This window comes from Pyricularia pennisetigena, chromosome 2 (genome assembly GCF_004337985.1).
Source record: "Pyricularia pennisetigena strain Br36 chromosome 2, whole genome shotgun sequence".
Classification (NCBI taxonomy): Eukaryota; Fungi; Ascomycota; class Sordariomycetes; order Magnaporthales; family Pyriculariaceae; genus Pyricularia; species Pyricularia pennisetigena.
In genome coordinates this window covers 3,042,279-3,056,924 of record NC_043741.1, presented here as the reverse complement: position 1 = coordinate 3,056,924, position 14,646 = coordinate 3,042,279, and the positions used below count along the sequence as shown (strand labels likewise).

Genomic DNA, 14,646 nt, shown 5'->3' with positions numbered 1-14,646 from the left:
GAGCGCTCATTAATTGACTAAGAATGATTGATACCCAGACGAGAAAATTCATCAAGTTGAGCTTGCTTGAATGGCAGCTAATTGCCATCATCGACCCCTAGGGGGTAAATGACAGAGTGAAAATCAGTGATTATTGAAGCTTTGCACAACCAACCAACATTAATTATACACCATGGCTTCTACGTATCGTCTGAGCTACTTCGACACGTCTCTGCCCACCTGTTTCGATTCCCGGCAGTGTGATATTCACACTTGACAGGACTACCAAGCTTTTGACCGGCTATATTTCTGCCCAAATGTGCACATACCCTTGGCTCGCATTGCAAACCCAGGAAATTCGCGCAGATTTGGCTTCGCTTCGCATGACATGGACCTTCACCTTCCGACCGCCAAATCAGCCGAGATAGTGGAGATGACATCTTCGGCAGGTGGTTCAGAAAACAGATACTGATGAACACGGAGCGGCGGATAAAAGCGGTGCGGAACAGCTGGGGCCGACTTGAACTGCCTCGGCAAAGCTTGGTATAAGGACGCTTTCTCCGGGGTTGTTCTCGCACACACCTAGGTATCCAAGTGACCAACTCGCCGCGCCTATCCGGGTTCTACAATTGCTTTTCTGTAGCCCTTGCAAATTTTGTCTCTAGAAACGGTTGATATACTTCTGCTTTTCATGTACAGATGGCTTGATTGGTCACAGCATCATACCCGGGTATGAACGGCTGGGCAAGACTGGAGGCTATATATATGGAGAGTGTTGTAAGCCAAGCAAGCAACGCTGATCAGTGGGTCAGTCTACGGGTAAAGTCAAGGGCACGGCATGGCACTTTATATACCGCGCGCCGCAACTCCTGTCTACGCACGCTGCTCTCATTACCTTGATGAGAGCTTTATTTTACAATACACCAATTCGCGGAATCCTTATTAACCCTCCGTGCCAATGGATATGCCGAGCCTCTACAGGCACCGAATGTCAGAAAGGGGAACATGGCACCGAGAGGGGTATAAGTCGACCTCGTCCGGCAGCCTTCTACCTAGAGATCAATAATGATCCGACATCTTTTCCTCTGACCAACATTTGAGCTGTTTAGGGTCTTTGTTTTTGAATAAGAGGGGGAAAAAAACACCGTTCGGAGATATACAACCAGATACCTATATGCGGTAGGAACTTCAACAAAGACCAAGATGAAGACCATAACCTCAGCGGTCCTCGCCTGCCTGGCAGCTACCGTATCAGCACAGGTACAGGGCACCGGAGCCACGACGCGGTACTGGGACTGCTGTAAGCCATCGTGCGGATGGCCCGGTAAAGCGAACCTCGTTTCTGGACCGCTGAGGACCTGCGACAAGGCGGACAACCCGCTGAACGATGGAGGCAACACCAGTGAGTTCTTTGCGCGAGGCTCTGGCTTGCTAGCGTCGTCTGGTAGATGTCTGACGCGGATACCTTCTGTTTTTCTTTTTCTTTTACTTTGAAACAGAATCCGGATGTGACAATGGCGGAGGAGCTTTCATGTGCTCGTCGCAGGAGCCAGTCGCTGTGAACGACTCATTGGCTTATGGTTTCGCGTAAGTCAGCAGGACGAGTCCCGGGTTTTCGGGTGTGCACGAGGAGTCCGAAATTATGGACGCGAAAAAACACGGAAATAACGCCATAATGACGCTGATCTTTTACCCAGGGCCGTCCGTATCTCTGGTCAACGCGAGTCTGACTGGTGTTGCGCCTGTTACGAACTGACTTTCACCAGTGGGCCAGTGGCAGGGCAAAGGATGATAGGTGAGCAATCTAATGTGGCCGGGGGCATCCCTGAACCTACGGCAACTCATCATGACGTACTAGAATAATTCACTAATCAGTCATTGTCGACCGTCTGATAGTCCAGGCAACGTGAGCTACCGGCTTCCAGACTCTTCTTTTGACACGAGTAAAATACGGGTTACCGAATACAGATGCTGATACCAGTCTTCTCAGAAATACGGGCGGTGATCTCGGACAGAACCATTTTGACATTGCGGTGCGTCCAAGATTCCCTGCCTTTTTGACTGTGATATTTGCTGGACCTGCTCTCTGTTGAACTGCACGAATCAATCTATGGTAAGAATAAGAATGATAATAATAATAATGATAAAATACTACAGATTCCCGGCGGCGGTGTTGGTATATTCAACGCATGCACGGCCCAGTACGGTGCGCCGGCCAACGGATGGGGGGAGCGATATGGCGGGGTCCGGTCTAGATCCGAGTGCGAAGCATTTCCGGAGAAGCTCAAGAAAGGTTGTTACTGGCGATTCGACTGGTTCAAGGGGGCCGACAACCCAAGCGTGTCATTCAAGCAGGTCACTTGTCCGTCCGAGCTCACCTCCAAAAGCGGATGCGTGCGAGCATGAAAAAAAAAAAAAAAAAAAAAAAAAAAAGAGCGGTCTTATTATCAATGCCAATGGCCCGACAGGGCTGTGGTGTAGACCGCGGTGAACTAGACACCTGCTCCCAGGCCAGTGGAGGGTCGATCAATCACTTTGACAGTTTGGTTTTTTACTGGTTGACGAGGAGAAGGGAGACAAAACAAACGGACAGATCTTCTCTTCGTTACCCACATTACCCACCGGTGTTACCTACCCCCTTTGGACTTTAGTCAGGGCAAGCAGGAACTTTGTAGAAAGGTAGCTGGGCAATCCCACCCAAATCGGAGATCTACAATTGAACGAGACAAGGTAGAAGCTTTCCAGGTGGCGGTAGATTCCACACTCAGACACCAAATGGACAAAAGGACCAGGCAATTCGCTATTTCTGTTGTCTCCTTTTTCATGTCCCTTTGTGCGTGCTTTGAATTTACTAGGGAGTTGATTTTTTTCTCAGTGTCTGCGAGGCTAGGCTTAATCGCTCACGAGTATTGCATAACTAGATGATTTCTAGCCCAAACTTTATCGCCCCTTTGTATCAATGCAACGTGTTTACAGTAGGTATGGTGGTGCATGCGTCCCTGGGTAGAGCAGCAGCGTTGGATGAAGCAGGGGATGGTGCACAGGCCGTCGCCGCTGAAGGGAACTCTTTCAGATTAGCGATGACTACACGAGCAAGATGAATACTGTAAATACTACGGTAGTGGAGAAAGTGAAGACAGGAAAAGTCTGCCTGACCGCGTAATGATGTATTTTCTGTAGTACGGATGGTACCATTAGGAAGAAAGGAGTATCGATTGTAGCAAACAAAGTACGGTGCCAGGCAGATTACGCTGGTAAATAAAAAAAAAAAAAAAAAAAAAAAAAAAAAAAAAAAAAAGACGCGTGGGCCTCGGCCCAGAACAAGAACAAACAAGCTTTTCCTGTACAACCCAGAAAAATGCTTCGCCCGACAGGGCGGGTCTCTTCGACTTTGGCCTACTTTTGTTACTGGCTGGGGCTGAGACCAGCCGAAACAGCCCTTGTCCCGTATCCGACGATAATCAACCACGGATGACATGTACAGCAGCACCACATCCGCACCTGGCCTGGGATTTGGCTTGATTGAAACCAAGGTTTACCCAGTGGCTGCCTAAGCAGTAAAATCTTCCCTTTCTTTTTTTTTTATTTTTATTTTTTTTTTCAGTCTTTTCTTCTTTTTTGGCCCTCCTTTCTCTTCCTTCACGACCCCAGTCAGTTTCCGGGTGGGGGCAAGCCGACCTGACATTGGGTGAAAAAGTTTCCATTTTTGCAACGTCCCAATGTGGAGTAGGGCGTAGTCCGTTCGCATGTCCAAGTCTTGGCATTGATAAGTTCCCTTGGTCCCCCAGATTCGCCCAGTCAGTCATCTTCGTGCCCTGACCATCCACGTCTGTCTTGTCTTGGCTTTGATCATCCATCCACCATCCACCTAGCACTCGTCATACCATTGTGGGCTTGCCCATCATCCATCCATCAATCAGTTTGATTTTTTTCTTTTTGTTTTTGAGTTGATTTGACAACATCATAATTGCACTAAAAAAAACGACGTCTAATCTTAACTCAACACTAGATTTCTTGGCTTTGCTTTCAATCCTTCTACTCTACTTTTTTTTTCCTAGGCTGTCTTGTCTGCCTTGTCTTCCGACGACACACATCACCATCGCCGACCCCTCGCTCGTGGTCGTGCCATCGTCCATTTCATCGAATCTCGAGTCCCTTTCGCAGTCGCAGACATCATCAACATTTTATTCCATTTCATTGAACAATTCGATCTTGTGCTGTGCTATGGTGACACAAACCCGTCCCATGCCAAACATGGTTTGATCGCAAGAGAGCATGTGTGAGTATTAATTTGCTTTACTTTAAACGTCTTTTTCCATGTGGCTTTGCCGCCATTTTGGTTCTGGTTTGCTTGCAGCAGCACAGGCTTTTGGCAGTTGCAAATTGGGGCGGGCTGCAGAATCAAGCGGGCTGTGTCTTGGCTGCAATGGCGCCCCGCCAAAGACAAATAAAAGCAAGGAAAACAACGTCCATCCATCCATTCATCCATCGATGATACTGTGCCATACTTGCTTGCAAATAGCGCCGGCCGGTACAAACCGTTGTGCCAAGCTTGCCAAGTCCACTACCTACCACAAAACTTAACTTAGCTGTCGTGCATTGACTCAAACACCACTACACACGCTGACTGATATCTTGTACTCACAATAGCCCTCGTCGATATCAGTAATGTTGTGTAAGTATCTTTGTTAATACGTTCCCCAAGGTTCCAAATTGCAGTAGCTAACATGACCTATATTTCTGTAGCCTTTTGCTCAATAATCCGGCCCAGAGTGGCCAGGGCTCCGGACCGAGCACGGTTATCAAGAACATATCGGCCATCTCAGTAGGTCAACGCCACATGTTCTTCCTTGGCATACTGAAGATGGATGCATACTAACGCACCGTTCCCAGAATCAAATGGCCTACTCGTCGCGGTTCACAGAGAACCTTGTAACTCTGGCATCGTCATACGTTACCTCGTCCCAAAATATTCAGGGGCTTCTTTACGTCCCTGACCTGAGCCCAAAAGACCCATGCCAGAAGAGGGTCGCGTCTATGGTGCCCTCTATGGTTACCCGTCGGGCCAATCTCCCACCCACATCTTTTAACCTCGTTGGCCTCGCGCCGTGGATCAGCACTGAATGCACTCGGTCATACCTCGCGTCTGCGCGCGTGGACCCCATCCGTGCTTTCATCTTCTACCGGGACACAAACAGCACTGATGCCCCGCCCCCTGCAGACGCTGACCTGTGGGACCTGGATGAGGATGACTCCTGGAAGCTTCAGAACAGGTTTCCCGTCTTTGCCGTCCCAGGCCGCATTGGCGCCGAGATGATGACCCAACTCAGCCTTTACAGTGGTAACATCACCACTGTGCCATTCGGTGACGAAATCTCCACCATGTACGACCCGAGAGAGGAGGATTATGTAAGGATATGGACGACCATGAACGTCAACGTCGACACATCCTTCAACAACTTTTGGATCTCCATACCTATATTTCTCGGCGTCTTGGTCGGGATCGTTCTCGCAACTTCTATTTTCTTGCACTGCGTCGCCCGTAAGAGACGCTCGAGCTTGCGAAAGCGAGTACAGACCGGCGAAGTTAACCTCGAAGCACTGGGAATCAAGCGGGTCAAGGTACCGCTCAATCACGTGCAGAACTTCCCAGTATTCACATACGCAAATCACTACGATAACCCACCGCCAGGATCGCCAACCACCGTCTCCGCGCCGTCATCAGTAGAGCAGGCATCGTCGTCCACGAGCCAGGGATTGAGCATTCTATGCGATCAACCCGAGTGCCTGATCTGCCTGCAGCCTTATGTCGACCGGGAAACCATCATCCGCGAGCTTCCCTGCGGACACATATTCCATCCCGACTGCATAGACGAGTTCTTATCCGAGTTCAGCTCCCTGTGCCCTCTCTGCAAAACGTGTATGCTACCCAAGGGCTATTCCCCACGCATCACAAACAACATGGTGCGCCGTGAGATCGCCACGAGGAAGCTGCGTGAGCGCATAGTCATCAGTGACGATGAGGAACATTACGTCGGCAGCAGCACCGACAAGAAGCCGGGGCTCATTTGGGGCAGCACAAGAAAGAAGCCCACACCTCGCACACAGCCAACGAATCACGACAGGGACACAACCCAGCCTGGCGACGGTCTGGATGCTGAAGGGAGAGCGAGTCCCGGGACCCGGACGCGGCGAAGGATGAGGGAGCTCGCGGGACCAGATATCGAGAGTGGCCTACCCAACAGCCAGGCTGACCAATCGATCTGTAAGTATCACACATGGCGACGTTTCGTTTCGTCGGAATTGTTTGCTAACGGTCAATTTCTTTTGCGCCATCTACAGGGCAAAAAACCAAGGGCACCATATTTCCCCAGTTCAAGGGATGATCCCGGATTGGCTCAGAGGACACTAACGATAACTTGTTTTTTTTTTTTTTTTGACGTGATTGACGACACACATATACCCGCTTATAGAAAGCACTCGGATGACTATTCTTTTTTTTTTTTTTTTTATGAAATTTCATAATACCCACCAGAGATATCAAGGCTTCAAAGTGCCTAAGCAAAGCCATGTACACGCGACTAGCGCCTTATTTTTTTTTGGTATATATAGCTCCTCAAAGTCAACTGGCTTCGAGTGACAATAGACCTTTTCTGGTTTTTTTTTTCTTCAACGTGAAGATACCAACAAATCAGCTGCTATGAAAACCCTTTGTCATGCATCAGAAAGAGAGCTCAGACTTGAAAAATTATCAGGATCAAGTGTTGCCTTGCCAGTGACACGCTCAAGGTTCTTCTCAAAGAGTTATGCTTGCTGTATGGAGACGCTCAGCTCCCAAGCTATGGTCACTAACTACTTGGGTTGCAGGGGATCAAATCATCGAGGCCAGAGGTCTGAATGCCAGAGGAATTTTTCCAAATCAACCTACAACATAGGGAGATTATGAGAGTAAATCTCCCAAGGCATGTGTGTGCCTTTTTTTTTTTGACGTCTGCATGGGGCTTTTCCGGAGTATTTACAGTGAGCAGCATGCAGAACCCTGGTCGAAAGTTAGGTACCTAACAAGTCTCGGGAATCTTTGGCCTGTAGCCCCCGTAGAGTGTTATGGAGCGCGGTTATTATCACTGTTCAATGTCAACTTAACTGGCTTGTTGCCCCTCTTAGGCTGAGCTTGGCCCACACCCACTGACACATCAATAATTTGAAGAGCCCACTCGGCTCATATAGCTGCTTTATCTTTTGCGGATTGCAAATCTCATGGTTTAAGCAGTCTCAAGTACATTTCTCTCAAGTCTCAGATTGAAAGCACACCCAGATGAAGGAAGTCCAGATAGAAATCTGATACGGCCGCCGACAGATGAACCTCAACGCCTGTTTTATCAGTGTTCTACCTCAGCATCTGGCTCTCGTCAGTCAGAATTACCATCCACTCCGTCGGTCATCATCCTCTTGCCTCCAGCTCTGTTGGCTACTCTCGTAGTGTGTCTCGGTTCGACGTTCATATCTGGACGAGCCGCCGTCTTCGTCTTGCTCGTACCTGCGGTACTCGCTACGCCTGCTACCGTCGTCATACTCCGTCTCCCTGTATTCCGCTTGACCGTACCTATTGCCCGAGTCGGAACGTCCGTACTGTGAGAAGGACTGGCTGTGACCTCCATCATGATCCTCGCGCCGGCTCGAGAAGGACTCCGTGTCCTCATTCTTGAAAGCACTGCCGATGATATTGCCGATCATGCCTTGGAGCCCGCCGCCGCTGCTACCAGACTCTTCACGACCACCACCGCTAAAGGCATCTGAGAAGCTCGTCTTGTTCTCGTACTGTGGGAGGTTGACCTGGCCACCTGAGGCCTGCGAAACTAAGTCAGAAATGCCACTGGTCAAACCGCCAAGGATGGCGCCGGCAGCAGCACCAGCAATGCGATCCTCCATAGTGCCACCTTCTTTGAAGTTCTTGTGCATGCCTAAAGGCTTGCAACAGCCATGGCCTGTATCATTTCCCTCCTTGTGGTTCTGGCCGTTCTCAACGCCGTCGCGTGACAATTTCCGCCGGTAGTCATCCTTGGCATCCTCGCTCATGTGGTTCCACCACTCTTCGATTGACTGAAAAATCAGTCGACGGCCTTCCTCGGCGCCATCATCACCCATTTCACGTTGAGCTGGGTGGTGCAGAACACCATAGATGATCCGGTTGAGGAGACGGTCAATGTCCATGTTATCGTCATCCCACGCCTCCATCAGCTGTGGAACAACCCAACCAACAACTTTACTGGCAGTTTGTCCCGCAACCTCGTTGAGGATGTTCGTGAAATGATCCTTGGAAAGCATTCTGTCTGATAATCAGCTACTGTGCCATGTTGAGCCCAAACCACATGACAAAATACTTCAATTACTTACGAGTGCGTGGGATCGGTGCAGCGATCGTCCTAGGTTGAGAGGCGAGTCAGTATAAGCCCTTAGCCCCCTTATGCTCCGGGCTTCTCACCTCAAATACAATATGCTGCTCATTTTTGCTGCTCTCAATGATTTCCGAAGAGCCCGTCATGAGTTCATTCTTGATCTGGCGAATGACTGGCAGAATGAAGGGCGCAATCTGTGTGAAAACAAACATCGACAACTGCTCCTCTAGCTGTTCCAGGATCTTAGGCAGTATGGGAATCTTGTCAAGTTTCTCCGAGATGGTCTTGAGGAGCTCATCATGGAACTCAATGACAGGCATTATCTGTCCGAACACCTGTTGAATCTGGCGGGTGAACTCCTCCGGCTCCCTGGGCGAGACACGTATCTGGTCCATCTGCGCTGCATTGTTGTTTTCCTCAATTTCGTTCAGCTTTGACTTCTTGTCACCGCCAATCAGGCCATCTGGGATCTTGTCAAGGAGGTCTCGAAGCTTGCTAGTGTCGTTCCTCTGCTCGTTCTCCAGTGTATTCTCCAGCTGCTGGAGCTCATTTTGGGTCAACTTGTCCGATACTGACAAAAGAAAAGTTAGTATTGCAGAACCAGAAATGGCCTCAAAGCATTCATACCTTCTCCAGTTACGGAGTGAAGAAAGTCAACACCACCGAAAGTTCCAGTGACAACAGGGTAGACTTCATGGCGTGCGCCCGGGATACGTATCATGGTATCGCGGCCAACATGAGGAAATACATCATGCTCTCCCATCTCGATCAGAGCAAGCTCTGTGTAGTTGCTGTGCGCAAAGTAGTCCTCCAAGCAATGAAGACCAGTACCCAATAGCCTGAGGGCTTCGTAAAAGTCACTCTTGTTTCGGTTTCTTCCGTAAGACCGTCCGAGCTCAATGCAACGGGTGAAAAGGCTCCTGACGTGTTGCGCGCTGGTCATGATGCCTGCGTTCTCGTTGGCAATGTAATTCTTGAGACCAGTCTGCTCATCAACTGCAAGTTCAGTACCCTCATCTACAGGGCCACGCAGTCTCTCATCGTACTGGCGAGCGTCAATATTGTCGGCATAGTTCTTTGGGTTATCAATGTCTGCAAGTAGAAGTTTAGCACTCATTCGCCTTAGATCCTCGTGGAGCAACTGGACTCACGGTCCTCAGGTCGGTAGCAGCCCAAGCGGTCGGCGGTAACCTCAAACTCGCGGGAGCCATAACCAAAAGTGAGGAAGCCCAAGATGCACAGCAGGAGCCTCACAGCCTCGGCAGAAACATTCTTAACGGTTCCAACATCGATGGCCTGACTGTAATCCCGAAGCCAATTTCCGAAGTAAACACGGAGGACATCGAGCTTGCTGAACTTCTTGCCGCCAGCCACGCGGGCGAGAGCGATCTTGAGAAGGGCATCCTCGATATCGCCGTGACGCCCTGAAGCCCAAGTAGCAGCTATGTCAGCAACCAGAGAAGCCATGAATTTTGGAGAGCTACAAATATGCGCTCACAGTTCTGGCCTTCCACTGAGGAGATGCTGGCAATGTTACCAGCACCGAAGGCTAGGGCAGGTCGCGTGAAGAAGAAGAGCAGGATGAGTCCAATGATCATGTGAGATGAATCGAGGGAAGCCATCTTGGGCGTAATGATCAGAGGTTCGTAGTCAGAGCTCCCAGTGTCCTGAATGCCTATATTAGCCTGGAAATATGACGACCCTCAGATAGGAATCCCAAGTTGGTATCTGCTAAGACGAAACTGAGGCAGCAAACATATCGCCCGCAAGAGAATGGGAATGTGAAAAGCTACCCCTCACATATAAAAGAAAAAGATCACTGGAAAAAAAAGCAAGATGCGGAACTTCAGCTCGAGATGAATCAAGGTAAGTTACTTACTTCTCCGTGCAGTTGGTTGGTCGGGATGAGGGGTCGGAATCTAGAGACGTCGTAGCGGGGGTTGAGAACGTGAAGATAACAAACAAAGCAGTTGCTTCGTAAAAAAAGGCAAACAAGCAACAAACAATGCCAAGACCGTCGACGAACAGCGAGAATAATAAACACCTCGACTTGGCCAATGTACACGTTTCTAGTAGTGTTGGATGATTTGATGAGTAGTGAAAAGAGAATCAAGTTGTTGCGAAACTGAAGGTCATAGCAATTTTTGACTGCCCTGGTTTTTACCACCCTCCCTATCAGTGAGTATCAGGGAGTTGTCTCTAGGGAGTTGGGTGACATCCAATCCATGGTGACTTTTTTTCGACATAGTTCAGGGCAACCTCACGTTGGGGAGGAGGGGTCCAGCTCCAGTCACTGACAGTACGTCATTGGAGGCCGCAGTCAATGCATCGCCGCTCTTGTTTCAGTGTATCCTGGAACAAAGCTGATTACAACAGCTAACCATTTATCCATCGGTTGAATCTACCATAGGGAAGCTGGATACCTCCCTTGATGTCTTCAATATAACAATCACCTTGAGCATATAATGAATATTTTCGATGCGTCCGAATGCTTTTGAATACCCACTCATCTTTGACCCCAACTTGCATCATGGCCAAGACGGCCGTGACTGGGCAAATGCCGGCAAGGTAGAGAGAGCTCCAGCATGGAAGCGTTTGCCAAGACGACCTAGACTAAGCTAGCTGCCCTTGGGGGAGCTTCCCATCACACCGTGGAGGGACCCGATCGACCCCTTCAGTCAAGCAAGCGTACAGGGCAGGCGGGGTCGTTAACCGCCTGAGAGAACCTGGGAGGGGCAGACCTGTCTCGACCTGCTGTGGGGACAATGTCACAACAGTGGGGTAGGGGCCAATCAGATCATGCGCGCACCTATAGCTCTGCTACGCGCCAGATTTGTTGTTGGTTGACGCTGCCCGTCATGACAAGGATGAAAGTCGCGCCGCCAGAGGTCAGCTGGAGTCAGCCCGCGCATCTGGTTTTCAAACCCTAAAATCCATTGTACAATACGCGCTATATTATGTGTGTATGGAATAGCGTTGAATCGCTGAGTTGCCCGGCGAATTGTGGCCTACATTCACCGAGTTTTGATCTCTAAATGAGCAGGAAAGATGAACAAGCAGTGGAGTTGATGCTACATCAGCTGCAAGGCTGTCGCTGCATCTTTGCGTCGCGTGTTGGGATAGCCACCATGCGCTAGTTTTAGGCATCACAATCATACTACAAGATGGCAACACGCTTGCTTGACAGGGAGAAAAAGAGACAAAAGGAGAGAAAAAGAGATGAAGAAAGCCCGGTCGCTACAGAGTTTGGACAGCAGATGCAAATCCAAGGCTTTTACCATGGTGAGCTGAGGGTTACTTGAGAAAATTACCCTAATGTGACTTTGTAGCATATTTGGTGAAAAAGTGTCCGTCTCAGCGGGATGCAGCACTGGTGACAAGCATTTTTACGCGGGTGTGTCAAGGTTTAGAGGGCCTGCGCGCAATGAATATGATGAATGGATGGCTCAGTAGTGTGATGGAATGGAGTCGCCTAAAGGCAGGCTCCCAGCCCGTTTTGAGGCGTTAATCAGCTTTGGTTGGAGGCACTGGTTTGCGACCTGGGTAGCGGGAGTCCCTGAGGTACCCAAGGACCCGAGACTCCAGTCAGGATTCAGCTGATTAGGACACATAACGACTTGGACTGGACAGGATGGGGTTTCGAGCAGGCCGGTGGCTGCGGTAATTTTTTTGGTCTCGTCGCGCTGATTTCGGGCGTAGGAGTGAGAGGTGCGGAGCACCCTAGCCCTGTTCCCAAAGCTTGATTGGCGGAGTTTGGTGGATGTGCGACGAGTGATTGTGCTACCTTCGCGCAACCAATGCCCCAGCACCGCCCAGGCACCTCGCCCACCATCGCCTCAGGCTCTGGAAAAGAACTTCAAATTTGGCCTTGGTCCAGGTATCGCCTAAACAGTCCCGGAAAGACGGAGGCCTGGCTGGGAGACTCCCAGCTCCAAATCAACGGATTTGACCGCACAAAAGGGTTGATCGTGATTCTGGCCTAGATAGAAGAATGAATTATAGCCTTCTGCAGTGCCCATGTTTGAAAAAATTCCAGTAGAATAGAATACCAGAATTAGTTGGCGACGTGTGCAGACCATTCAAGACTGGTACCCAGGGCAGACAGCACAGGTTTGCTTGATTTGGCTATTTTGGGGCGGGCAGCAGCAAAATTCCTGTGGGAGGGGGGCCAGACGTCGCTGCCTTTTGAGGGGCCGAAACCAAAAAAATTGGCTGATTGATTTGACCCGCTCGCAAATTTTTAGTGATTTGGGCAGGCAGCGTCTGTCAGATAACTCGCCAGCCCCCCAAACACCGCCCAGCTCCCCGGGCCTGATCTCTTGCACTTCATTTCTTCAGCGCCATCACCACTAAAACCGCTAAACCGCAGCATCGCATCACCATCAATTGACCTCAACTCCAGCATAGCACGGTCACAGTTCAACCCCAACCTGACCCACCCGACACAACAGAATCCTTTCAGCACCAAAACCTCACAGCAGCATCAATGGCGCGTCCCCCAAAGAACAAGCAGGTTGCCGCTGTGGCCCCCGCGCAAGAGGTCGCGATTGCAGCCGCAAGCACTTCTGCCACCATGGCTCCGCAGCGCCCGATTGACGTTGAGGGCTTCATTCGTGTGCGGGACTCTGGTAAGTTTTTCCCTATCAACAACAACCCTGGCCTTGCTTGTTTTGGCCATTGCATTCGATCCAAGCTGCATATACGTCTGCCCCAACACGTCTTCAGTACGGATACGAGACACCCAGCTCGCCAGTAGCAACCGACACAGCAGCTCTTTATCTCATCCCCATATTTTGCCCTTGATTCTCAACTTTCATCTCATTTTAACACAAGCCTTTTTCTTCCAACCCCAATATCAACTCCACGACAAAAAAAATCTATAAATTTTTTTTGTGTTACAAATCTGGTGCTCCCGCATACTAACATAATCATGCAGTTTACTCGAGGCTCAAGAGCATTCACAACCTCATTGGGACCTTCACTCAGGACTACCTTCGCCAGACCAATCTCCTGATTGGCCTCGGCGAGGGTATGGAGGATTCTGGCGACCTAAGCGCCCTTAACGGCATGGGCATGGATCTGGCCAATGTCGGCCTGCCCATCATGCCAAATGTTCTTGCCGTCCCTGCACCTAGGCCAGGTGAGGAGGTCAAGAAGGAGCGTAAAAAGAGGCAGCACGACCCCAATGCTCCAAAGCGCCCTCTGACTCCCTACTTCCTTTACATGCAGACCGCCCGCCCTATCATCGCCGACGACCTCGGAGCTGATGCGGCCAAGGGTGCTGTCCAGGAGGAGGGTCAGAGGCGGTGGTCTACCATGTCGGCACGTGAGAAGGCTGTAAGTAGACGACCAATTTGTTTTAGACCCCGAGATTACCGTAACTCTTACTGACATGATACAACAAACAGGGATGGGACCAGGCCTATCAATTCAACCTGAGGCTCTACAATGCTCGCGTGCACTCATACAAGAACGGCAACCAGGGCGCCAAGGAGATGAGCGATGATGACGCGCTTGCATACGCCGACATGAACAACATCCCCATGCCCACCGGCAAGGATGCCGCAGTGGCCGACATCAGCAACGACCAGGAGGCTATCGCCCAGCAGCTCCAGGGCCAGGTCGCCGAGCCGTCCGTCCAAGAGCCCGAGGAGGAGGAGGAGGAGCCGCAGCAGCAGCCAGAGGAGGAGGAGGAGGAGCAACCCTCTAGCCCGCCCGCCGCCAAGACCCCCAAGAGCACCAAGAAGGGCGCAGTAGGCAAGCGCAAGAGCGCCGCCGCCTCGGAGGTCGCCACGCCGGCACCTGAGCCCAAGAAGCGCAAGCGGCAGAGCAAGGCGGCAGAGGAGACCCCCGCCCCCGAGCCTGCCAAGAAGTCGAGCCGGGCAAAGAAGAACAAGAGCGCTTAGGGTGACGCTCGCGGTCTGACCATCGATCCTGCTCTTTTGTGATTTGTATCGGAAATAAATACCTCGAGGAGCGCTGGCTTTTCTGATTTTGGTTTGTTTGGGTGCATGCGGATTCCGGACTGCCCACACGGGGCTGTTTATAAGGGTTTGCTGGTTTTTTATTCCCCGGGTGTTATTATTCTTCCCTCTTCAAGCTGGGGTTCATGTCTTTATTTTTTTTTTTTTTTTGTGGGGATTTCTGCTCTGGGAGACTTGAGAAGCAACCAGAGTACGACACATAAAGGAAGGGTCCCAAGGGTCCAGGGGTGGGTTTCTGCTGGTTTTTACTGTCTCTTCTTTTAATGTATGAGAAAATGACGGGAGGT

The 14,646-nt window shown here is 50.4% G+C and overlaps 4 protein-coding genes across 4 annotated transcripts; 3 read left to right on the top strand and 1 right to left on the bottom strand.

Annotated features, from left to right (window-relative positions):
* Nucleotides 1-1,182: 1,182 nt before the first annotated feature.
* PpBr36_00838 (uncharacterized protein) lies at nucleotides 1,183-2,385 on the top strand (the record flags this gene model as incomplete). Its single annotated transcript, XM_029888028.1, has 5 exons — nucleotides 1,183-1,381; nucleotides 1,479-1,566; nucleotides 1,677-1,774; nucleotides 1,948-2,012; nucleotides 2,137-2,385. 5 exons carry the CDS (start codon nucleotides 1,183-1,185, stop codon nucleotides 2,383-2,385), a joined length of 699 nt encoding a protein of 232 aa, XP_029752612.1.
* A 2,085-nt stretch (nucleotides 2,386-4,470) lies between these two features.
* On the top strand, nucleotides 4,471-6,365 carry PpBr36_00837 (uncharacterized protein; the record flags this gene model as incomplete). Its single annotated transcript, XM_029888027.1, has 5 exons — nucleotides 4,471-4,510; nucleotides 4,630-4,654; nucleotides 4,726-4,804; nucleotides 4,873-6,244; nucleotides 6,322-6,365. 5 exons carry the CDS (start codon nucleotides 4,471-4,473, stop codon nucleotides 6,363-6,365), a joined length of 1,560 nt encoding a protein of 519 aa, XP_029752607.1.
* Nucleotides 6,366-7,398: 1,033 nt separating this feature from the next.
* PpBr36_00836 (uncharacterized protein) lies at nucleotides 7,399-9,997 on the bottom strand (the record flags this gene model as incomplete). The annotated part of the gene is made up of 6 exons (XM_029888026.1): nucleotides 7,399-8,305; nucleotides 8,374-8,402; nucleotides 8,462-8,946; nucleotides 9,003-9,467; nucleotides 9,527-9,799; nucleotides 9,874-9,997. The coding sequence occupies 6 exons, from the start codon at nucleotides 9,995-9,997 to the stop codon at nucleotides 7,399-7,401; spliced, it is 2,283 nt and encodes a 760-aa protein (XP_029752608.1).
* Nucleotides 9,998-12,861: 2,864 nt separating this feature from the next.
* Nucleotides 12,862-14,281, top strand: PpBr36_00835 (uncharacterized protein; the record flags this gene model as incomplete). Its single annotated transcript, XM_029888025.1, has 3 exons — nucleotides 12,862-13,003; nucleotides 13,312-13,712; nucleotides 13,784-14,281. 3 exons carry the CDS (start codon nucleotides 12,862-12,864, stop codon nucleotides 14,279-14,281), a joined length of 1,041 nt encoding a protein of 346 aa, XP_029752609.1.
* Between the last annotated feature and the right edge of the window lie 365 nt (nucleotides 14,282-14,646).